General features: G+C 26.5%; 5 protein-coding genes and 3 long non-coding RNA genes across 19 annotated transcripts; 3 read left to right on the top strand and 5 right to left on the bottom strand.

The window, feature by feature from the left end:
• Positions 1-254: 254 nt before the first annotated feature.
• Positions 255-8,965, bottom strand: LOC124421698 (zinc transporter foi-like). Of its 6 annotated transcripts, none has more exons than XM_046957180.1 (12): positions 8,487-8,965; positions 5,937-6,658; positions 5,087-5,145; positions 4,732-4,972; positions 4,421-4,590; positions 4,106-4,306; positions 3,843-3,972; positions 3,490-3,759; positions 3,208-3,384; positions 2,933-3,120; positions 2,683-2,863; positions 255-2,623 (listed from the first exon to the last, which is right to left on the bottom strand). In XM_046957180.1, exons 2-11 carry the CDS (start codon positions 6,646-6,648, stop codon positions 2,717-2,719), a joined length of 2,295 nt encoding a protein of 764 aa, XP_046813136.1. In that variant the 5' UTR covers positions 6,649-6,658; positions 8,487-8,965; the 3' UTR covers positions 255-2,623; positions 2,683-2,716. The 6 variants fall into 6 exon arrangements, 5 of the variants coding, with proteins under 5 accessions (XP_046813136.1, XP_046813137.1, XP_046813135.1 ...); XM_046957181.1 differs by having other exon boundaries at positions 8,290-8,965; XM_046957179.1 differs by lacking the exon at positions 8,487-8,965 and adding an exon at positions 8,020-8,281.
• LOC124421699 lies at positions 3,624-4,658 on the top strand. Its single transcript, XR_006941713.1, has 3 exons — positions 3,624-3,720; positions 3,905-3,968; positions 4,522-4,658. It is a non-coding gene; the product is annotated as an uncharacterized LOC124421699 (long non-coding RNA).
• Positions 8,966-9,370: 405 nt separating the features above from the next.
• LOC124433037 (60S ribosomal protein L23) lies at positions 9,371-10,632 on the bottom strand. The gene is made up of 4 exons (XM_046982538.1): positions 10,551-10,632; positions 10,236-10,319; positions 9,769-9,897; positions 9,371-9,626 (listed from the first exon to the last, which is right to left on the bottom strand). Exons 1-4 carry the CDS (start codon positions 10,561-10,563, stop codon positions 9,430-9,432), a joined length of 423 nt encoding a protein of 140 aa, XP_046838494.1. The 5' UTR covers positions 10,564-10,632; the 3' UTR covers positions 9,371-9,429.
• Positions 10,633-11,297: 665 nt separating this feature from the next.
• On the top strand, positions 11,298-12,289 carry LOC124433201. The gene is made up of 2 exons (XM_046982947.1): positions 11,298-11,639; positions 11,723-12,289. Exons 1-2 carry the CDS (start codon positions 11,523-11,525, stop codon positions 12,170-12,172), a joined length of 567 nt encoding a protein of 188 aa, XP_046838903.1. The 5' UTR covers positions 11,298-11,522; the 3' UTR covers positions 12,173-12,289.
• LOC124433203 lies at positions 12,012-13,794 on the bottom strand. The gene is made up of 3 exons (XR_006944446.1): positions 13,672-13,794; positions 12,470-12,987; positions 12,012-12,153 (listed from the first exon to the last, which is right to left on the bottom strand). It is a non-coding gene; the product is annotated as an uncharacterized LOC124433203 (long non-coding RNA).
• LOC124433199 (metaxin-2-like) lies at positions 12,900-19,769 on the top strand. Of its 4 annotated transcripts, none has more exons than XM_046982944.1 (4): positions 12,900-13,011; positions 13,684-14,263; positions 14,878-15,015; positions 17,076-19,769. In XM_046982944.1, the coding sequence occupies exons 1-4, from the start codon at positions 12,957-12,959 to the stop codon at positions 17,107-17,109; spliced, it is 807 nt and encodes a 268-aa protein (XP_046838900.1). In that variant the 5' UTR covers positions 12,900-12,956; the 3' UTR covers positions 17,110-19,769. The 4 variants fall into 4 exon arrangements, with proteins under 4 accessions (XP_046838900.1, XP_046838898.1, XP_046838902.1 ...); XM_046982942.1 differs by lacking the exon at positions 17,076-19,769 and adding an exon at positions 15,441-16,133; XM_046982945.1 differs by lacking the exons at positions 12,900-13,011; positions 17,076-19,769 and adding exons at positions 13,179-13,456; positions 15,441-16,072.
• Positions 13,827-14,515, bottom strand: LOC124433202. The gene is made up of 3 exons (XR_006944445.1): positions 14,371-14,515; positions 14,153-14,285; positions 13,827-13,956 (listed from the first exon to the last, which is right to left on the bottom strand). It is a non-coding gene; the product is annotated as an uncharacterized LOC124433202 (long non-coding RNA).
• On the bottom strand, positions 17,643-24,237 carry LOC124433198 (CTD small phosphatase-like protein 2). 4 transcript variants are annotated; one of them, XM_046982941.1, is made up of 10 exons: positions 23,889-24,237; positions 23,183-23,223; positions 22,752-23,011; positions 22,370-22,604; positions 21,846-21,986; positions 21,485-21,728; positions 20,819-21,387; positions 20,381-20,737; positions 20,214-20,309; positions 17,643-20,124 (listed from the first exon to the last, which is right to left on the bottom strand). In XM_046982941.1, exons 4-10 carry the CDS (start codon positions 22,580-22,582, stop codon positions 20,059-20,061), a joined length of 1,686 nt encoding a protein of 561 aa, XP_046838897.1. In that variant the 5' UTR covers positions 22,583-22,604; positions 22,752-23,011; positions 23,183-23,223; positions 23,889-24,237; the 3' UTR covers positions 17,643-20,058. The 4 variants fall into 4 exon arrangements, with proteins under 4 accessions (XP_046838897.1, XP_046838896.1, XP_046838894.1 ...); XM_046982940.1 differs by lacking the exon at positions 23,183-23,223; XM_046982938.1 differs by lacking the exon at positions 22,752-23,011.
• Positions 24,238-24,397: the final 160 nt, after the last annotated feature.

Raw genomic sequence — 24,397 nt, forward strand, 5'->3', positions numbered from 1 at the left:
AGTTTATTATCAATACTATCTATTACTATAAAAATAATAAATTTATTAGGAATTATTTTTGGTAAATAAATATTTTAAATATACCGTTAATTAAGTATTTAATAAAAAATTATTTCTTAAAAATAATGATACCGATAATATTAGTAAAAATCATACTTGAAAGAGAAATACAAAGGCATAAGTTTACACACATGCATATTTCACATACAAATAGTACTATACATAAAGGTAGTATCACAGCAATTATGACCGCATACAATATGTGCTTAAATTTATTTAATTGCTAAACCTTACAGTGTTGATAAATACATGTAATTTATGATATTTTTCAATGGTATACATGTTTATAAATGTGTAGTAAACATAAATGAGAAATATATACGTTATACATGTGTATCATTGAAATTTTAAGTATAACTTTATGATAATTATATATTTAATTATATATCTACTAATGATAATTATAAAATGACATTGTGGCACATTTATACCCTCTCGAATTTAAGTAAAATTTGCATAATAACGTTAACTTTCAATTAATCTCATATTGAAAGTGATTGAAAGATTTTTCTATTTTTATTGGTGGGTTATTTAAAGTTATCAAAGTAACAAAAAGGTATATTTTTAAAGTAAAATATCATGTACACAATAAGATATATTAAGTTTATCTTTAAATGTTTATATTTATTGCTACAGGCTTTTTTATTGTTTCAGATAATTAATCACCTGCAGATATAAATTATCATAGCTAGCTTTCTTCACTTTTCTTATTTCTATATAAAGGTAGATAATCAATTCTTAATATACGATTAATGTGAGTACATATAAAATTCTGTTCTTTATGAAATTCAGATATAACATGAATCTATCAAAATATTATATTTTCAGTATCATAACTTTTGCTCTGTATGAAGATAGATAAACAATAATGCTATATATTTTCTGATACAGTAATTCACAGTTTTTTCCTCTGGTACATTTATACAAAACTTAATAAATAAATGTGATTTAGATTGATACCTTTACAAAGTAGAAATTCTTCTAAAACATTTTAATTTATTTATTTCATCATTATTTAATTCGATTATTTATGCTACAATTCTCATACTTAATTGTTTGTATCACTGATAATCTATTATGGCTAAAGCCAGTTTTATTTTTATTTATTAGAACAATCTTATACATAAGAATAAGAAATATATTAATAATGATATATATGAGCACCAGTGCAATAATATCATTTCCCGATACTGAAATACATATAAATGAAAATGATTATATTGAAATTGAATAGATAAATGATTTTTTAATTATGAATATATGTGAGAATATTATATTAAAATCAACTGCATAATGGAATTCTATTTTGTTTGGATTTTATATATGTTCATAATAGAATTAATTCTATTTTTAAATATCATTTGATAAGTATACATAATGCAAACATATTAAATTAGGAATCTTTAAGTATATAAATATTATATGGAACATCTGAATATTTTTATTGAAGTGCAAAGATAGGCATGATGATAAATATCCAGTGTTACTATGATACCATAAGTAAATACAATTGCAATTGTGTCTATTTGTCTCTGTATAATTAATACGTAGAAAAGATAATTTCTTAAAAAATAGAAATTTATATAATATCGAATAATCTATTGATTTAAAAAGCATTAATTAAATTATAACTTATTTTAATTTATAAGCAACCTTTAAATATCTATCTTATTTTATAAATGTTTAAACTAACTTCTGATTTAAGTATCAGATTACTTACAAAATAATGGAAGCCATCTTAACTAAATATTTTTATGTAATTGCTGCTATAGGTTTCTATAAATTACTTATAATAGATATAATTATAAAAATTATCAAGATTTTAAAGTATGTAAAATAATGCACGTCGATAGATATTCAACATATATATGAAACAAATTAAATATATCGCCTAATTCTTTTGACAATATTTGCCAAAGTAAATACATTTTTTTTATTGATAATAACAAATTTCTTATATAAAAAAAGCAGTGAATTGAATGAAAGTGAATTTTGTAATAAAAAGTGTTCTCAAATAAATCTAAAATGTATTTAATGTTTAATGAATAATTACTTTAACATTAATATTTTTTATATATGCTTGCAGTCTATTCATAATAACAGTGGCAAGTTTTAATTCTAAGGCAACTTTCATTTAATATTATACACTTAATATTAATTTAAACACGCGATATTTTTCAACACATAAGCGAATGTATCATGTAATTTATAGCAGCAATTATATACAATCACTTTATGTAATATTAAAGTAACAGATAAAAGAACTAGGTAATATATTATAAAGTTCTTTATCTAATTACTGAAAATAAGGTTTTATCAATACATTCTCTGTAAGAACAGTATTTCAATAATCAGAAGTATACTCTGAATACTTGATCTTGTAAGTATACTTCAAATATTGTCGTTGTGTTTAAATTAATTTTTCTAGTTATTCAGTTATTCTCTTAGTGCTGCAGTATTTATCTTGATATTTTTATACCTTCTGTATTATCTTATATATAGTTTCATAGTTATCAATATAAGACTCCTTTATTATAAATAACGAACTTCATTGGTAAATGTGCTGCAAAGGTAAAAAAGTATAAAAATTTTTATTAAACATAAGAAATATTGGTAACTTACCATTCTTCAAAAATACTTCCGATATATATATAATTTAATCATTAAATATATGTTTAAGATCATGTTCATAAAGTGCAATAATTAGCATGATACCAAGACCCAATGATAATCCTAATGCTTGTAACATGCATTGCCAGTGTGAACTGCGCTCTGCAGAATGACTTGAAGATAATTCTGGTATCTGGAATTATTATAACAATGAGTAAAATTTGTCTTTAAGAAAATATTATAATATTATTTAAGTACTTACCATATCTACTAAAGCTATATATATAAACATACCAGCAGCAGCAGAAAATATCCAACTGGTTGCTGCTGGTGTACTGCCCAATAACACACCAACTATCATACCAAATAAGCATAGTACCGATGACAAAAGATTATAAAAAACTGCTTGTTTAGCACTCATACCTGCTTTTAACAATACTGCAAAATCACCTGTTCATAAAATTCATATTATTATTTTTATTATTGTTTAGAATATTTTTTTATATTTATATTTGTTTAATTTTTATTCCAATTTACCTAATTCGTGAGGTAACTCATGACAAAAAACAGCAATAGCTGTAGAAAATCCACCTGCTATGTTTGCTGCAAAAGCTGCACCTATGGCCATGCCATCCGTAAAATTATGTAGGCCATCTCCCATTACTACCATCCAAGCAACGCTTGACATTGATTCTGGTGCAGAATGTACATGACCTTAAATAATACACATATTGATCTATTACAGAATAAAGTCGTGTACATCAAAATATAGTTACAATATAAAGATATTAAAATTTATTTCATCTAAATATATCTTACCATGAGAATGTGTATGGCCATGATGTTTAGTTTCATGCTCGCGTATGATAACAGTATAACTTTCAGATTCATTTAAAGGTATATCAGCACCATCTGTAGTTTTTTTTGCATTATTTACAATGGAATCATCCAACCTCCAATCATCAGTTGTTTTTTTCTCAATATCATTTGTCATCATTTTTGATACAGAATTACAGTTTGCTGTTAATGGTTTTTCTTCATCGATAACAGGTGGTTTATCTTGCTTATGTTGTCGATTATGATGATTATCTATAACAGAATTTCTTATAAAATATTGTTTGAAATATTTGAACTATGATTTAATGTTTTATTCAAATTATCAGACAACATGCCTTGCGTCTCTGTAGTAATTTCACCATAACAATATGGATATGAAGAATATTTATGTTTACAGAGTTTTTCGCCAACAACATTACTGTTAGGACCATCAGATTCTCTCATAACTCTCACACGTGATGGTAACTGAAAACAGATTTTTTATTTGTATTTTATATTCAATATATATACACTCCATTATATATAGGTGTTCTTAACATTTTGCTGTAACTATTACTAAATAACTTTGTTATAAGTATTTAAATGTTATTATATTTACTTTATTACGACGTTGACGATGTTTTCTCCATTCTGCTAACACTGTTAAAGCTTTCTCAGTAAAAAAGAACAATACTAGACCAATCATAGCTATAAAACCCTTCCACATATTTAGATTATGTAGTTCTTCGTGATTTGTTATAAAATGACTTTCATGAGCCTGACCGTGTTCATGATTATGTGCCATTGGTGACATCATGGCCTAATAAACGATTTCAATAATTTTTTAATTTTTATATTATAATTACTAATTTATTATAAATAATAATAATATTATATATTATTTTGTTTAATTTATGCAATAAGAAAGACTTACGTGTGGTAACAAATGTATAAGAGCATCACCACATAAAGTTCCCACAGCAAGTGCAACTAAGAATTGTAATAATTGATGATAATAAATTTTTCCCATTACAGGAATTACTGCTACACCAAGCAATCCACAAAGACTAATAATTAAAATGCTAATCGTTGAGTACAACCACACTAAAAAATAAAACAACATATTCTTTTTAATTTGTTATTAAAAAATTATTTTCTTTATCACATTAAAATCACAAAATATAAAATTAAAAGAAACTTTTTTATAGCAATAAGATAGTGTAATATGAAAATATTGTTATATACCTTGAAACATGTTACGAGTTATTTCTTCTGAACGATAATCAATATCATCTGTAACAGCTTTGTAACTTTCTGGCACTAGAATACACCCAGTTCTTTCTAAACTTGATTCTCCTGCTAATTGATAAATAAGAACTGGACAAACACGTTCAAAAAGCCAGCTTGGTAGTGTTGTGTCATTATTTTTTGTATTATATGGGCTACCTTGTGCAACCGTATTTAGCAACTCTTTACCACTTAAGCACTGAAATAATGTAATCGTATGTTGTTTTTATACAGTATAATATCTCCAGAGGTGTCAAGTACATACACTATAATTATATTTTATGAAAAATCCTTTATATCATAGTATATTTACCCTTTCTTTATTAATTCCATTCTTATCATGTAGGCCATTATGTTGCGAAGTTTTACTCTCTAGAATATATTTTAAATAAAGTAAATTAATAAAATAACGTAAATAATAAAATTTTTATTTTACAATAAAAGTTTCAATTAGATTAAAAAATAAAATATTGTTCATGTGCTCAAGGCTTTTAAATTAATAAAAAAAATTATTACAATGGAAAACATGGATGACCTAATAAGATTAAAATGCAGTATAGCATGAAATTATACAAACATATAATATATTATTACTACCACTTTGCTGATGCCAGAAAAAGCATTAAATTTTGTTTATATATCATATTTCAAATAATAAATATTATTCTGTATGTAAATAACTCTCATTTGCTTATATTATTTTTTAAATATTTTAGTCATAATTATTTGCTATTTTATAGTTTCAGTTATGTAGTTCAATTTATGACTTACTGTGAATACATTTCGGCAAAGATCTAACGGGCAGGTCAATGAAATCAATAAGTGACTTATTAGGTCAATTGGACATATATTCAAATTATTAAACCAAATCATCATGAAATAAGCATTTGTAAGCTTAATCAAGATCATTGTTATCATCAATAGATTATATATATATATAAAGTACATACCAAATTACAGTCATATTTAGGTGGCCATTCAAACTACATTATTATTATGATGGACAGGTTTATTGTCATAGCTATTGGCAATTAATTAAAATGAATACCCAACTTAATCTTGAAACTAGCTGACCAAGGGTTACTCAAAAAACTACTATTCCCTATCATGTTTTCTATTTTTTTATGTAATTATTGTAAATTGCATTTTTTTGTAATACTTGCCTAATTGATTTTCGGATCGATTAATTCCCATGTTATGACCCTCTAGTTTAGATATATCAGTCAAAAGTGTTAATAAACCTAATTTCCTTAACAGCTTTTCAAAACCCTCCATTGTCATACTTTTGCCATCACCATAGGATTCAAAAATTTTTTTCATGAAGTATTTTTCATTAACATCTGTACTTCTTCTTTTTCTAAGCCTAGAATCTTTAGTATGATCATTACTAAAATATGTGAATCCTTGTTTTTCATGAATCATTAATTCAATTTGTCCAAGTCTTTCTAAAACTTCCAAATAATTTTTCAATAATATATTTGTGTCATTCTTATGTGGTTTTTGATTATCTTTAATAATCTTTTTTTTTTCCAAAACTCTCTTTTCAGAATAAGATTTATCAACAGTGATTGGCACAACTTTAGTAATTACATGTTTACTGTTATTAATTTCTTGAGTATCAATGTATTTTTTAATGTCATGTTTTACTTGATCCAATGTATTTGCTTTTACCTTTAAGTGATCTTTAAGTTGCATTAATTGCTTTGATCTTAATTCAGACGTTAATAGTTGGTTCTTAGAATTAGGTATATTTTCATGATTTGCAATGTCATAGGAGATTGCATCTGCCATTTTGAAGTCAATGTGTGCTGAGCATGGAGTATGTGCAGCACACAACACACATACTACACATACAGTAACAAAGTGATGAGACATATTGAAGTATCTGTAAAAATATTCAGAAAAAGAATATATATATAACAATAATTGATATTTTCATCACTATATTTATCATTTCTTATTTTTCTAATAAATATATATAATTTTTACTGTTGAAAAAGATTTGATTTTTAAAAATATTTATAGTAAATACTAAACTTTCAATGAAATGTGGATTAAATAAAATAACAAAAAGTAAGAAGAAATTAATCGTTCTAAGAAATAACAATAATTACTTATAAACATTAACTGAGAGATTGTATTAAAAGAAAATGATGTGAAGTATCTATCTAGATCAAATGAGATATATACTAAAGCAAATAATACATACAAATATAAAGTTATCTAATACATTGAGAAAATACTTTTAGAAATCGTACTTGCTTATTCTTTAAATATTATTTCAAAAAGAATATTAATTTGTAATTAAATTTCGTAAAAACAAACATGCATTTATAGTCAAGCTAAAATCAATTAAAGAAAAGTGATGCTGCTAGTTGATCTAAATTTAAATAATGATTAATCCCAAATTTAATGAGGAAATCTAATGTTGGAAAGAGAAATATAATAGTAGCCAAAATAGTATGCTCAAAACAAATTTTCTCTGTAAGTAGAAATTTTTATTAAAAATACTTTAATACAAGCTAGATTATATAACAAACATAAAAGAAATTAGATATTAAATATAGTAATTATAGACTGTATATAATAAGTCATTAGATACAAAATTGACAATATTCACTATGCTTTAATAAAAAGCACTTCTCTTTCTTAAAAATTTATTTATTTTATTGAAAAATCAATCAGAAACAAACGATATTTCTTTGTTAATTATTCTGTTCTTTTTTTAACTTTGAATAAAAAAGAAAAAGGAATATTTTACTGCTTCTATTAATTATTAAAAAGGAAGAAAAAAAAAAAAAAAATATAAAATCTATGCAGCGACACTATGATAAAAAAAAAAGCGTGCGAATTATCAATCGAAAAAACATTTATTACGTATTTGTAATAAAATGTGTTTTAAAACTTGATTGACGAATATTTATTTATGAAATAAATTAAAATCATCGGTCATGATTTCTGTAAAAGAACATTCATAGATAACTTTAAGCGTTACTCAAAATTCACAGAGTATAAACAACATGTTTCTTAATCTCAACCGGTACGGTCGTTTGACTATTTTAGTAAATATAGTATCTACAAAATAGCATAAGAAACGAGTAGCGCCTAAATGATGGCATGCCAATGAAAGAATAGTGTTTTCTTTTCGAAGTGAAATTAAAGTAAGGATAATAACAAGAAAGATAGAAAACGAAAATGCGTAGGTAGACGAATTGCGTTTTCATCGTCACCGAAATAGTCGCTCACTCGGTCGGTTGGTCCATCAAAAATTGTATTTTTAGCTGTCAAAAAAACGGCATGGAAAGAAGGAGAGAGAAAGAATACTCGCGCGAGCGCACTCTTGCCCTCTCTTTTTCTCCTTCTTCTTCGAATAGGGAAGCCGAGTTCGATAAAATACCGGCGACACCGGTACCGGCATTGACATCAGCATCGATATCGACATCGAATGCGATTTTATCGTACGATATGAATGATTGAATTTAGGTTAAAAAAAACGACAGTCTCCAAGCTGCTTGCCTTTAAAATAGGTGAAAAAGTATAAGGAACACTAGCCGAGCGTGGGGTCACAACTTTTGTTCGTACTACTCTCTTGATTTACTCGAGTCGCGTGTCTCGCGCGCGCGTTATTACCACTTTGCGTGAACATTGTTTGAGGAAAGCATGCCGTCTGTTCTTTCCTCTTCTCTTTTTATTCTCTTATCATAAAGCTTTACCTCTACTATCCGTAGGCTGGAGACAAAATTCCCGCTACGGAATGGCATATGTTAATCGTGACCGACACGCACCCTTCCCGTAACACACGGAAAGCTAGCAGAGTCCGAAGGCGTACTAGTTAGGTATATAGAATAACCAGTCGGTCAGGGCAAACACCACCACCACCACCAACCCACTACCACCAGCATACTACACTACTGCCACCATCTCCTTTTCTCTCTTTCTTCGTCTAACAATCAGTACACTCTTGACTCTACTTTCTCCGTTTTTCGATTTCCCCTATGTTACAACATGATTGTTTTTTGATCGCTTGACTAAAAGCAATCTGCGAATTTCTTCATCTTAATCTGCTTTTACTCTGGAAATGCATTAGAATCCATTCATTGATTACATGTGTGCGCGCGACTAATAAAAATGCGTACATGTAAAACGGTTACTCATTGCGCACGCGAGACAAAACCTAACAAAAATTATAAAAAGGAAACTTAGACGATAATAAAATATTTTTCATCGTATTCTTCTTAAAGATATATATATATATATATATATATATATATATATATATAATATTGTAATAAGAAAGATAAGGTTATCATACTAATAAGATCACTATTTTATGTGCCAATAGAAACGCTTGCTTCACATATACGATTTTCAGAATTGACCAATCCCTGACGACTTTCTGATATATCTAAATTGGACTCAAACTTCTTTCTTGTTACTTCATTAATCAATAAGATCTCTATCATTTGTATTTTTACATTCTAAATATATATATATATATATATATATATATATATATATATATATATATATATATATGCAACTTTATAAAATTATAATATTTAGTAGAAAAGCATGAAAACAATATCACATAAAACAATTTTCAGGACAAATGCCCAAATTTATTTTATTAAGGATAATAGATTTATACAGGATGTTTTACGCGATACTGCTAGCGTTGGATGCAATTCTTGGCCATAAATCTGCACATTCTTTCGCAACAGGTCCCGTAATAGCCGATCCTTTCATTTCACCTTTATTATTCACAATAACTCCTGCGTTATCTTCAAAATATATAAATACACCGTCCTTCCTTCTAAATGGTTTCCGCTGACGTATGACTACTGCAGGCATAACTGTAATTACATTCAAAAAATTAAAGTTTTCATATATATAAAAAATATATATATAAATAAAAAGTAAAAATTGTTTACAAAATGTAATTATAAAAAGTTATAGAATATTTATTAAAATCTATATGTATATCTGAAAGTTTACCCTTCTTCCTGAGTTCAGGTTTTCCTTTTTTCACAGTAGCAACAATCATATCTCCTGATCCAGCAGCTGGTAGACGATTCAATCTACCTTTGATTCCTTGGACTGCTATGACATAGAGATTTTTGGCACCTACAACAAATTTACAATAGAGACTTTGTATTTGTAAATTTTTTATTTATTTTAATTGGTTAATTTTTAATTTCAGGCAAATACAATATATTTAACGAATATTTTTGTTAGTTATGTGTGATACTATATATTACAAAATAATAAATAAGGATTGGCTCTCTGCGAATATTTGTCTACGAATATAAAAATTACCATATTTTTATTTAAATTTGGCAAATTATATTGGACATACAGCATAATAATAGAAATGATTAACCATGTGCCACAAACGATGGATACACACGATTAAGTTTTGAGGTTAACATGTATAACTTAGAAAATAATCATTTATAACATACCGGTATTGTCAGCACAATTGATGACAGCACCAACTGGCAAACCCAGTGATATCCTAAACTTAGCTCCAGCCGAACCACCACGTCCTTGAAGAATAAAAATCTCACGTTAAATTCAGACATTGATAAACAACTACACGACACTCGTTCCTTCCTCAAGATCGTTTTTCTTCAACGAAAATACAATTCACGCAAGAACTTCTCATATCACAAAATATTTCCATTAAATTGACACTCGTCGTTTGTTTTTATTTCTACCGATGTGTACTTTTACAATTGATTTCATTGGATTTTCATTCTTCTCACGAAGAAACTTACCTCTCTTCGACATCTTGGTTTGTTTGAAAGGAAAAGACAACGATTCTCAAGCGCAGTACGACTCGTCAATTCTCAACACTTCGTTTCCGGTTTATTCAAGAAATATATTTAATTGCAAAGTTCTTTATTATTATGTTAAAATTGTTAATATTGACGTATCTTTTCATATAAATTAAATTATATCAAATTAGATTTTGTTATATAAAAAAACATTAGGATAATAAATATTAGTAGTAAAACAATTCAATCGTCGTTTGCTGTTTAAAAAAGGCGGTAAAATTGAATATGACATATTTTTCTTTTATTGTATCTACAAAGATATGTTGATTAATATTAATTAAATCCTCTTCACAAATAATAAAATCATTGAATTTCTTGCCATGAAAATATCCATATATATATCAATTCTATCTATGTACATACATAAGTGAGATTAAAACTTTATATACTTAGGTACATAAAATTAAAATCGAACATGATCTACGAAGTATATATTAACGTAATTTAAATTTTATTGGTTTCCAAATATCTAATACATTTAAAGTATATAATAAAAAGTTACAAAATAAAAATCTTTTATTCAACAGTTATAATCATATATATTATATACAATAAAATATACAAGAAAATAAAATTATTATTTTATTATTTCAACATGTATATATACAAATTTATTAGTTATTTATAATATAATAATAATATATTAATAAAGAAGATAATTATTAATTTAAAAAATGTACATTAATTGATAACTTTACGCAATCTTTCTGATTAGAATACTACATCGTTAAGCGTCCATTATAAAAAAAAAAGATAATAAAAGAAAGTAGCGCTAGTGTATCTCTTATAAATGAACCTTGTATATCCGGCTTATCTAATTAGTTGCACTTTTTCAAGGCCATTGAAACTTACCATAGAAAAAGCATAGTTATATTGAACAATCGTATAAAATAATAAAGTTGTATATTTAAGATGAAGTGGATATTATTTAACAGTGCATTCCTAATATGTAGTTGCTTCATTTTATGTCAAGATATTGTATTTCCAAATGATGAGGAATTATCTCATGTGAGTGGAAATAAACCAATGGTATGTGTTATAAAAAGTACATTTCATGTATAAGAAATTTGTTATATTGTAAGATGAAAAATATATATTATTTTTGTGTTAAGATAACAGAGCGTATTCCTGTGTCAATACCGGATCATTGTCCAAACAATATGCTTGTTTATCCTGGTGATGGAAATAATGTTGCTTGGGTGTGCGATTGTAGACCAAGATTTTTATACCTTCCTTTAAATGATTCGTGTTATGAAGCCTATAGACAAGGACCTTGTTCTCCACAACATTATTTAGTTCTTCCTGAAGGAGAAGCAATCCCACAATGTGTTAAAAATCCATGTTTAGAAGATGGTTTGGTTAAATACAATAATACATGTTATGCTCTTAATACAATTGGTGGTCCTTGTGCACCCAGTGTAATAGGTGTCAATGAAACTAATTTTCAACTGGAATGCATATCAATCGATATTGCACCTTTTATAATAATTAAAGCACCTACACGAAACTGTCCTCCAGGTAGTCGTAGAACTACACTTGGATTCTGCAAGACACCGATATAAATTTCTTTTTATATGATCTATCGAATTTTAAATATGAAAAAACTGAAAAAATTTATTTATTAATGAAAAGATAAAGAATATTTAATGAATAGAAATAAATAATGAACATTATAATATACATTTATATATAAGGATATTTTATATATTTTATCAATTCTTTGTAAATTAAATATTGTAATATTTGAAAACTGACAATTTAATAAAAATATATGGTATAATAAAAAAAATTATTTTTGTTTTTTATTGTATTAAAACAATTGAATAAGTTAAAAAAATAAATGGAGTTCAGATACATACATTGTATCAATCATTATTTCTGTCTATAATTGTTTCTTTGAATCGTTTTACTCTTAATCATACAAGTTGATGAGATAACATACTTATTGTTCGTGGTACAAATTATTGATGTCTACGTCATCGACTTCAATTAAAAAAACACACAAATATTTGACTAACGTAGTATATTCCGGTTTTTAAATTTGAATTTTTTTTATGACAAAACACGCAAAAATTTTAAAAATATACATTATTTAGAAAAGATTTATCTATATAATCTTTGCATATATATAATTTACAATATACTATTTATTTGTGTATGACGTATTTAAAAAAATATCGATAGAAAGTAACAAAGAATTGTTACAAACACGAACATTGGGATCATTATTTATTAATACACAAATATTCTTAAGGTCTATACTATTCCAGTTAAAAACAAAATATTAAGTTTTAATTCATATTTAATGAGAACCAAGTATACTTTTAATTTTAGGATAATTCTTTGATGGCTACTTTCGTATGTACTGCAATTTGTCCTGAAAAAAATATCAACATTCATGGTTAGTAAGTAAAAAGAAATACATGGATATTTAAAAAAGTAGCTATTTTATTCTTCATATAATTATTTTTAGTTAATTTAAAAATTATTTTAGAATACGATTGTTCCTAAATATTGATTAATTTTATTATCGAAAGTCATATTGAAAACTGATCTATTTAACTTATAAATATACTTGATATATTACGTGTATATATTATCAAACGATATGATATTAAAACGTAATTAAAATATAACAGATTGTGATTGTTAAAAGAATTTACTTGAGTTATTTTTTCGATAGTATATTTCTCTATTTGATCACATAGATCTGTATACTTTACGCGGTTCTGTTTCTTGATTTCATAAGTAAATTAACATAAAGTATAATTCAAGTAAATTTACTATATTTTACTTCAATATGCCTGGTGAACTGACAGCAGATATAATTAATTTAGAGCTTGGAGGTGATTTTTTCAGATTCTTTTCTAAAACTTTTTATATTTATTATTTCGGTTAAATTATTAGAATCTAACCTCACTTTATAATATAAACAGCCCATCTTATATTTCATGTAGTAAATTTGTCTAAGTGTCATCTTTATTTATAAATTTCGATTGAAACATTTTATGTACTGGTGTATTTTAATAATGTTTATTGCTAAAGTTTGTATATTTGGTACCTCTATTTACAGCTCAGGAACCATGGCCTCAATTGATACAATTATATAGACCATTCGAAGTAGAACAAATATTATTGCCAGACAATGCTAACTGTCTTGCTGTTCAAGCTTTTCTCAAAATGTGTAATTTGGAGTTTCAAATAAAGTCAAGAAGAGATGCCGAGTATATGTCTCCAAATGGTTCTTTACCTTTTATTAAATGTGGTGCATTTGTACTATCTGAATTTGATAATATAGTGTCCTTTATTTCAAACAAAGGGACAAGTTTATCCAACCATTTAAAACCTGTAGATAAATCAGATATGAAAGCTTATATTTCATTAGTCAACAATGTTTTTGTGAATGCAGAACTTTATATTTGTTGGGTCGATCAAACAACATTAGAAGAAGTAACTAAACAAAGACATGGAAGTGTTTATCCCTGGCCTCTTAATCATTACTTGAATTGGCAAAAGAGAAAACAAGTTATAAAAAGGCTTACCGTACTTGGTTGGTATAATAGAACTTTAAAAGAAGTCTCTAATGAAGTTGAAAATTGTTGCGTGATATTATCAGAAAGATTGAATGGGAGAAACTTCTTTTTTGGTGACAAGTAAGTAGTTTTAATATATACGCTAAAAATATAATCCCACTTTTATTTTTATATAAATAAGTAAAGTAACAAAATTACAATATTTAAATATAACTTGGAAGACCTACAGAACTTGATGCCTTGGTATATGGTCATATACAAGCTCTTACCAACTTCCATTTCCTTCCATCCACACAAGGAATTAACACAATTATTCATATATTCCCAAAACTTATGGACCATGCTTATAAAATTAATAGTATCTACTTTAATCAAAAGTTAGATCAAAGCAAAGAAGCCACACTTGAAGATAATTCCATTATAAGAGACTTTGAAGTAATAGAAAAACCATCAGAAACTTCTTTATGGTATAACTCAGATTCTCCTGAATCTCTTCCACCATTGTCAGAAGATTCATTCATTCTATAAATATTATTGTTCATAGACTTTCTTTCCAAATTATTAATTTTATATAATACGGAAATAATGCATGGAAATTGCATGTAAATATATGCATTTATTCTTAAAACCTAATGTGTCTATAAATTTTATTTATTAATTTTAATATTATATTAACAATATTTTTAATTATTATTTCTACAATAATGTTAAAAATTATTTAATTAATTATGTAGAAATCCAAATGAATTGGATGCCCTCGTCTTCGGACATATTTTTACGATTATTACAACACCTCTTCCAAACAACGTTCTGGCGAATATTGTCAAGAATTTCCCAACACTCGTGAATCTCTGCAAACGCATCGAGAATAGGTATTTTCAACGTTCGGATGATTAGACAAGGTTACACTCGGACTTCAGGTATATTGAATTGAGTTATACTGATTACAACACAATCAAGTTCCTATGTTATGCAACAGATGCAACTAAAGATGAAAATATTAGTAGAAATATTTGCAATATACAATAAATATGTCCATGTATATATGTACTTCCATATGTGGACATTTGTTACTACATCAATAATTACAAGAGAATTATCAGATAAATTAAAAAAAAATCAACATCAACATACTTGAAGTTCGAGTTAAAAGATAATATGATAGATTATATATTATATACCGTAATTGTTAACAAGATAACTGAATATGACTATTAATCACACATAATATTTTAGTGTTGAATGCAAAATAATACTTAAAAAATAGATAGCTTATAACAAATATAACATTTTTCAGCATATTTTCTCTACAAACATTAGCAGTCAAATAGATTAACAAAACGTTGGAGGCAAGAGATAGGTGACACATCTAAGGAGATTTGCAATTATTGTAAGAGTATATAAAATTTATACAAGCTGTTTTTAACACTCGGCGAAAAGTTTTTTTTTGGATATTATTAAAACATTGATTATAGTAATACTCTGTTCTCATGTTAAAAAGATGAAAGAGTTATTTTCCATGTACCTGTGCATAATATTCATGCTACTTGTATCAATAATAATTATATAAACATATATCCATTATATACAACGGTCGTAATTTTGTTGATAACAATGAATGTAAACAGATGATAATAATGTTATAATTCTAAATAGAAAATTGTTTTTATTCTGGTATTTTCTAAGTTCTCTTTAAGATCATTCATAAATCTAATCATTGATAAAATACAGGTAATCATTGTTTGTAGTTGTACATTATTTTGTTTGTATTGTGTTTTTAGCTGAAATACAAAGTGCATTTGTTAAACATGTTTTTAAATAACAGAACAGAGTAATATAATTATTTTTTAACAAAGATGAAATATTTCGTCTTTTTCACACAATTTATTTTACAAATTAATTTTTATCTAGTCAACTCTACTTTACATCATTTTACATGTAGACTTATGTATACAGTAATATATAAATTATAACCATTATAAGACTTTATTATATAATTTGTCAATATATAAAATAGTGATTCTTATAAATAATATAAAAGTTATTATATCAAATTCTTTCATCTGTTATTACAGCTATTTTATTATTATTAAATACTTAATAATTATCCAAGTACTTTATAAATACATATAATATGTTAATGATTTCTTTCTTTTTTTTTCTTTAAGATTTAATAAAGATAAAAGAATTTGAAATAATATTATTAATAACTAATTATTCAATGAAACAATATAATTAATATTTTAGAATAATATTTGTCTGCAAATAACATATTGAAATATTTGTATCTCATACTTAACTTTATTCATTTTCTATGAAGTTCCCATTTTGAGAATATTTTTCAAATAAACATTATGTATATGTAATATTTGTGTCACTTACCTGTTTGGTAAAGATGTATAATAATTAGCATTTATTAATGATTAGGTACATATTTCTTGTGTCCAGCGTTTCTGTTATTCTTATATAGGTAGTTTTGTTTTATTGAGCACAAATTATATATTGATATATATCCATTTTTTTTCAAAGATATATATATATATTTTTTTTTTAGAAAAATAATTGTATAATTGGTCTGACACAATAAATAATATATACTGGATGTCACTTAGATTAGTTCACCATAGTTTTAATTGACTGTCTGTAATATGAACAATGTGTATTTTTATATCTTATATCACTTATAGAGATTTAAAAAATTTATTCCATTCCTTTTTATGCAAATATTTATTTAACATATGTATTGTAATGACATATTAACCCTTATTAATATAAAATGTTGTTATCATGTATCAATATGAACGTATAAACAAAATGTTTTAATGTTACTAAAAAAGAGATGTACCTAAAAAAACATATGCATTTTTAAATCTTTCCACCAGAAGTCAGTTACACAAATACATATAAAATAATGTACGTCCATGTCATGTAGATGCTTAGTGGGGGAAATCGTTTGGATTATTTGACACGACGCTAAGAGGCACTACTGCGCCTTCATATTTTCAACGAAAACGGCCAAAAACTGGGTTTACGTAAAAAATTCTCCTCGTTACAATTTTTATTCGATTTTGATGATCAACGGATCATTCGAAAGATAAAAGATAAATATATAAATTTATCTTTTTTCATTAATATATTTAAAAACAATCCTTTTGCGTGAAAATTACATTTAAAAATAATCTTTTTTTTAAATACGTTGTATGTAAAGAAAATATTTTTTTTTCAAAATTCGTTAATGATAATCTTGTGTGTTTATCCTTTATATTTCGAATAAGTGATTGTTCATCAAAATTATACTAAGTTGATCAGAAGAATTTTTGATCAACAAATTGAACAAATTGATCAGAAGAATAAATTATTGTAAATATATAGAACAGTAAACAATCTTAATACATATCATCATTCTTTATTCTGGATAAGGAATAAAATATGGATATAAATAAAATATGGTATATTTAGAAAAATCAAGGTTTTGCAAAAATTAATTTATATATCATGATTACTCGAGTATGACATTTTCTAAAATTTTATTATGCATTAGCATTAAAGATTCTCACAATTATTTTCTAACATTACTGATTGAATGTACTGTTTTACAGGTAGTTAATATTGATATACATGTTTGTATAGAATAACTCAAAAAATATGCAACAATTGATAATGAAAGAATATACAAATTTTAATGTATATGAGATGTTAATACATGCATATGGTAAGCATATGTTATAATAACATGGTTTAAAATTTATTGCAATTTAAAATTTGATGCCAACCATGTGCGTGTGGTTTTTTGTGGAAATCATAAAAATTTCCAAGACAATACATTTCTTATTATAATGTTATGTATTATCTTAGTCAATTTTTTTTTTGATACAGATTATAAATTACATATGATTTTATAAACCTGCATTTATCTATCATGTATAATTATATAATTATATTACACACACATATACATATAATTATATAATTACTAATATATTCTTATACATAATGTATTCAAACAATCTTCAGGCTATAATACTTTATCGTAACAATGTAATTAACGAAAGATTTTCATTTTATTAAGATATCAGGGTTGAGATCATATTTTTCATGTAACTATGATGAGTATGTCATTTTTCTATATATTTATAAGCAAATCGTCTCCAAGTTTATATTTTTCTCATATTGAAATAACAATGATTTTCATAATGACTTAAGCTTAATAAAATACATTTATAGTAAAACTATTTCAAAATGTTCCCATAGAAGCTTTTACTAAATTTGTGAATACGAATTACTCTCATCTTTAAACAACTACTGCCAAATATTTTTAGTATAATTAACATTTTGTACTTAAGGTACACATATTTGATAGCTCATCATTCGTCTCTGAATATTGTACTCTATAATTTTCTCTCCACCTTTTTTGCATATGTATTGCAAATTCATGTGCAACTACTTTAATTAGAAGTATATATTTATATATACTTATGTTTTAAATGCAAAAAAAAGAAATATTGTATATTTGGAAGTCAGAAAAAGTTTGGAGGTTTATTCGTGTATATTTATATGCTTCTAAACAAATGTTCTCATATTTACTATGAAAAGTATATGTATGTTAAAAATAAATGACACTATTTATTGTTGTAATGCTATTAATTTAAATGGGAATGAAGGAGAAAAGAGAAGTTGGCATATCATTAAAAAATAATAAATAGTCAAAGATAATAAAGTATAATTTTGATTATTTTGATTGTTTAAATTTATTTATACTATTTTTTTACTTCGAAAAAGAATTACATATTCTCTTTTCCCCCATGTTCATAAATATAATTTCGAATTTTCTCTATATAATTAGTGCTCATTATTAACTTTGATAAATTATAGGATTTACTAGAATAACAAGTAATGAATAAAACAAATTGATGTAACAGTATTACATCATATTTTTAGGAAATATTTCGTATATAAGGAAATTATTATTTTTTATAATGTAAAAATAATAAAAAGAAATGCATATTCTTTCAAAAATAAAATTCATATGGCCAGAAATTGGTTAAATTTTAATAAAATATATTATGTATAAAAACTATTTTTATGGAATATTATTACCGAGAGGAACTAATTTTAATAAATAATGCAAATATATAGGAAATTGATAAATTATACAAAAAATCAGATATTATTTCAGAAAAGTATTATATAGATAAAGTGTTAAATATTATTTATGGTATTGTTAGACATGTTCAAGTGATGAAATTAAAAAAAAATATATATATATAAAATAAAAACTTTAACTTTGTAATCTTGCATTACGTAAGATTGTAATTAGTAATGCTATTGTCGTTATGTGATATCACTGACTTATTAAAACACAGATCTGATATATAAAGAAATTAATTGTCAAAATCGATTAATTTTTAATCTCGTGCAACATGAAATCTTCGAAGATATTCTTAAATTTATGTTGTATTTGTATTATTATATAACGGTAGACGATCGAAAGTGATTCCATTATGGAATTGGAAAGCATGAACTATCTCTTAAGGTTGCATGAAACTGTCGAATGTAATTCACTAATATTTGTTATATTTATGCGTAAAGATAATTAGTGAAATATCAATAAATTTTTTGTAAAGTGTTCCTTCCATTAGAGAAACAATTATCCTTTAAATAACAAATAATGTTTTTAGACCTTTCAGGTCTATGAATTTAGTTCTACTCTTCATCAGGCACACTCTCTTAAGACATTGCATTGAGTATAACGATATACGCATAATGTGTTATACGCGTATAGAATAATCGTTTGCATTTTTCACCACGGATATACACATTGCACACACGCTTTCACGCACATCTGAAGACTGATAATAGGATTTTTTTTTGATCCTATACTTCAGTCAGTATTAAATTTTAATATGGTACCTTAATTAATCTGGTGGTAAAAAACTGAACAATCGAAATTGTTCTCTAATGTGTGGTCTAACATCTCCACCCTACAAAAAAGATATAATTTTATTTTTTATAATTATTAAGTATCATAATATATTTATATTTATAATAATATAGATAAGATATAGCATACCCAATTAACTAAATTTTCTAAAAATGGTAATAATTTCATTAATTCATTATCTGAACGGTCAGCAAACCAGCTTTCTATAGGGATGCCATTTTCTAACTGTACAAAAAACAACGAAAATTGAATTAATATGAATTTGAAGGCAATGCTAGAAAGAAAATAAAACCTACTTGATATCCGAATGCTTGCGGGCTATTATCAATGATCACAGTTTTAGATAAATCTCTTCCAAGTATAGACAAATCTTTAATATAATTTCCATTAACACATACACAATGTTCTCTGAATAAGCGATACTTAATCAATTTTCTTGTTGGATCCAAAAGATTCATTAATTTGTTTGCATAAACTCGTTTACTTGCGGTAAAGAGTATTACTTCATATAGCGATGATACATGTTCTAAAAATTCACGAAAAAATGGTCGAGTTCTAACAAACACTGTGTATGTTATATCTTGAAAAACTACTGGAAATTGAAATGCTGCATCAGACAATTCTTGTAAACTACAATGTACGAGAGTTTCATCCTGCGATAAAAAAAATTATCATTATTTTTATTATTATTATAATCAGACAATTGATTATCTGTAAGGTATATGTATACATACCAAATCTAATACTAAACTAAATTCTGGACTACTTCGTGTTTTAAGAGGTAAAGCCGGACATCTGGCTCTCATTGCTGGAGTCAAAGGTGGTAAATGTTTGATGAAGACATATGGATCAAATGGCTCCCATTCCTCTTGTACTTGAGTAACCATATTTTCAACATCACAAGTTTCTACTATCTCTTCACTACCAACTTCCATATACTCAGCGTCATGATATTCACTGTCAATATCTTCAGCATCATATTTCATATTAATATTACCATTTGTATCAGAAGGATGATGAGCATCTATATCATATACATTTGTAGAAGTATTATATTTGGGAGTGGAATAATCCACAGTTCCTTCAAATTTGGATGAATCATTTTCAATGGTATACTGACTTTTTGATATACTACTATTGTTCTCATTGTTATTGATAAATGGATACTTTCCACTTCCAAAATATTTTTCAGATGAATATGTACTGCGAGTGCTATACATTGATGTTGAGTGCATTAAGCTATGATTTTCTTCAGATATTTCATTTGGTAAACAAAGCGCAGAGTAATGTAATGACAGAATATCTGTAATATAAATAATATTATTGAGAAGATTTAAATTTATATTTATGCATTACAAAAATTAAAAATAAAATATAATATAAATTTTTATTCATCATACCTGTATTTCTATTTCCTTCGTCATCAAGAAAACATGAAAGGTCTAAATGAGATCCTAGAGATGCTGGAGGCATTAGATCAGTCAATGATGATGTTCCTGCAGTTGAAAATTTAAAGTCTTGTGATGGTGTTGGCGTACAAAACAAATCAGTATTCAAACTTGATGAATAAAGTGACAAAATAGCTATATTCCAGTTTTCCTTGGATTCTTCTGAAATTTTAGATTCTACGGTTTCTTTTGGTGGCTGTAAAAAAATATACAATATCATATTATCAATGAAAGTAGTTGCAAAAAAATAGAAAAGTAATATCATCCGAAATAAAAAGAAATCATAAAAAACATATTCCTCATTGTAACTTACAAGAATAATATCCTTTTGTGTAGTGCGATGTAGAGGAGTTGATGTAACCATGGATCGTTTTATACATTTTCTTCTACGAGGGCCCCTCTCACGTCTACTAGGCGAAGATTTGGCAAAATGTAAAACATTTTCTTTACAAGCCTACGAAGATAATAATCTTGTTTGAGAATACTGATTATTAGTCCGCGTATTAACCAAACGGCTTCAATTGTAGTTTTAAGTAATTTGTTTTTCTTTATTTGTTTCAGCGAAAGAATGTTTTTAATTACTTAACATTCTTGTCTATCTGTCAGTCACTCATTAATCATTAACCATTAAGTGTTGGTTAGTTAGTAATTGTGAGTTAATAAATAGTGAAGAATAAATGACCTGCAAAGATCATTTATGATAAACACATGAAAATAACAATGTGTTTAAAATGGTAATGATAAACATTAAGAATCGATACTTTAGTTTATAGATTGTGAAGTGACTATACATATGTTAAGCTAAATTAATATTTTATGTAATAATTTCATACTTACCTCTTTTAAAAAATTTGGAGATCTATGTCTCCACCGAGTTAATCTGCTGCATTTACGTAATGTATTTATGCGGTGATTACTGCTAGAGATGAATGGTACCTTCCGTGCAGATGTTCCTTGCACTCTGCTAGTAGATGTCTTACTTCCTGACACACCGCTTATGTATAAACGGCCGCGCAGTCTTCTACTCACATGTTCACTTCTTAACCACATTTCAAAAGAAAAATTAAATGTCCTAAAATAAACAATACAATTTATTATTTAGTATACTTGGAAAATGATTAATAATAAAATAATTAATAATTATATTTCTTATGCTTTATATGTATTATAGTTATCAATAATTATGAAATATTAACTAAGTTCAAGCAGTTATCCTTACTCTGCTTTTTATAAATCTAATTCATGCACCAAATCAGCAAACAAGCTTTGACTAAAAATATTCATCTGGTTGCATGTACGATTACTGATTCAGGAGTATGCTATCTTTAGCAAACAGCTTTATACATCAGTAAAGAGAATGCCTCAAGCAAGAACATTCTGGATAATAGTTATGTTTTGTTAACCATCCATGAAGTTCTTCATAAATGTTAAATATACATTTTGATAACTTCTTTTAAAACTTGATAATACACTTGAGCACTGTACAAAATACAAAAAGTTCTTACTTACAAAAAATAATTATTCTAAATAGAGAATGTATCAATTACACATAATTTGCGATTAATTCTTTTAATATTAAGATGCATTAAAAATATAAAATAATCATATTTTCGTTCATTATTCTCTTTTAACATTAATTAATCATCTTACTGTTTGTCAAAGTTTGTAGAAATTCGTCGAGCCGCCAGAGTCTAAAAGATATAAAATAATCACCGGTAGATCGGGCTTTGACGAAGGAACACGGTTCGAGAAAGATTCGATGAATAAGGTGTTTTAATTTATCGAACGCAATTATTGACACTTTTTACTTTTCGTTTATTTGTATGTTTGTACTGATTAGAAATTGCGCGGGAACGAGTTCGATTGTTCGAAAAAAGAAGCGTCCAAGATCTCTGGAATTTTGTCGCGCGTATCTACACACCTATACATATACATATATATATATATATGCGTGTATACATACATACGTTCAAATGTGTACGTTGACACACAGTTAAAGTAAGTACATATTCACGCGAAGGCATATATCGATTTATATGCGGTGTGATGCAAGGTTGCGCTCTGTCAATTTTAGCAAGATAATCAATGCATTTCCGCACCTAGAAATTTCCGTTTGATAAATGAATCGAAAAAATATGCGATAAAGAAGAAATTTCTGTCGGTCATCGCCCTTAACGAACTCTTCTTGGCTACATACGAATCGATCGAAAGTTTGAAAGTGCAATACTGCGCCGCGGTAGCGGCGTCGGCGGTAGCGGCGGTACCCAAAACGACACTATCACCCAAAAATTTCCCGCGAAAATCTCTCGACCTTGGGGAGTTAGACAAAATAGATTTCAAATGTATCACTGCTTACCATATCCTTTAATTCATCAGGACGCACACGTCAAACGTCGGCGAATCAACGATGTATCCACCCTCGCGCGAGTCCCATTCAAAAGCTTCGTTCGTGTTCACTTTTCATCCCCTCGAAACTAAACAAACATGGCCACAGCATCGCTCGAAAATACTCATTGGTCAAATGTAGTACACGCTTCTACAATTTATCGAGACGTAATACGAAAATTTCACCGATTTATCTTTGATAATTATTTTATTTTTAATAAATAAACTCTGATAATTATCGTTTATATCGTTTTTATTGCGTCGAATTCGAAACTATGTTGTTCCGGTTAATAATGCGCCATCTGCCGGATACTTCACGCTGATGTTGTTCTAGAATGATGCGTAATAGCGGCCATTTTCTTGATATGTTGCGAGAAGAGATACTATATAATATATGATTATAATTTTTTCTAATATTCTACTGTAGGTTGTTACTGTAATTAGTCATTTTTTATTACTTTAAGATGAAATATTTGATAA

The sequence above is a fragment of the Vespa crabro genome, chromosome 2 (assembly GCF_910589235.1).
Source record: "Vespa crabro chromosome 2, iyVesCrab1.2, whole genome shotgun sequence".
Taxonomy (NCBI): Eukaryota; Metazoa; Arthropoda; class Insecta; order Hymenoptera; family Vespidae; genus Vespa; species Vespa crabro.

Excerpts from the sequence above, each read along its gene's own strand:
- LOC124433037 (XM_046982538.1), bottom strand. Across the intron at positions 9,898-10,235 it reads CAATTGTGCTGACAATACCG|GTGCCAAAAATCTCTATGTC; the intron begins GTATGTTATAAA and ends AATTTGTTGTAG. Across the intron at positions 9,627-9,768 it reads ACCTGAACTCAGGAAGAAGG|TTATGCCTGCAGTAGTCATA; the intron begins GTAAACTTTCAG and ends ATGTAATTACAG.
- LOC124421698 (XM_046957179.1), bottom strand. Across the intron at positions 5,146-5,936 it reads TCGATCCGAAAATCAATTAG|AGAGTAAAACTTCGCAACAT; the intron begins GCAAGTATTACA and ends AATATATTCTAG. Across the intron at positions 3,121-3,207 it reads TGAGTTACCTCACGAATTAG|GTGATTTTGCAGTATTGTTA; the intron begins GTAAATTGGAAT and ends TTTTATGAACAG.
- LOC124433199 (XM_046982944.1), top strand. The coding sequence starts at position 12,957 with ATGGCTACTTTCGTATGTACTGCAATTTGTCCTGAAAAAAATATCAAC. Across the intron at positions 14,264-14,877 it reads AACTTCTTTTTTGGTGACAA|AAATCCAAATGAATTGGATG; the intron begins GTAAGTAGTTTT and ends TTAATTATGTAG. Across the intron at positions 15,016-17,075 it reads TGCAAACGCATCGAGAATAG|ATGCTTAGTGGGGGAAATCG; the intron begins GTATTTTCAACG and ends CATGTCATGTAG.
- LOC124433201 (XM_046982947.1), top strand. The coding sequence starts at position 11,523 with ATGAAGTGGATATTATTTAACAGTGCATTCCTAATATGTAGTTGCTTC. Across the intron at positions 11,640-11,722 it reads TGAGTGGAAATAAACCAATG|ATAACAGAGCGTATTCCTGT; the intron begins GTATGTGTTATA and ends TTTTGTGTTAAG.
- LOC124433198 (XM_046982938.1), bottom strand. Across the intron at positions 21,987-22,369 it reads CTCCAAATTTTTTAAAAGAG|GCTTGTAAAGAAAATGTTTT; the intron begins GTAAGTATGAAA and ends TTATCTTCGTAG. Across the intron at positions 21,388-21,484 it reads CGAAGGAAATAGAAATACAG|ATATTCTGTCATTACATTAC; the intron begins GTATGATGAATA and ends TTTATATTACAG.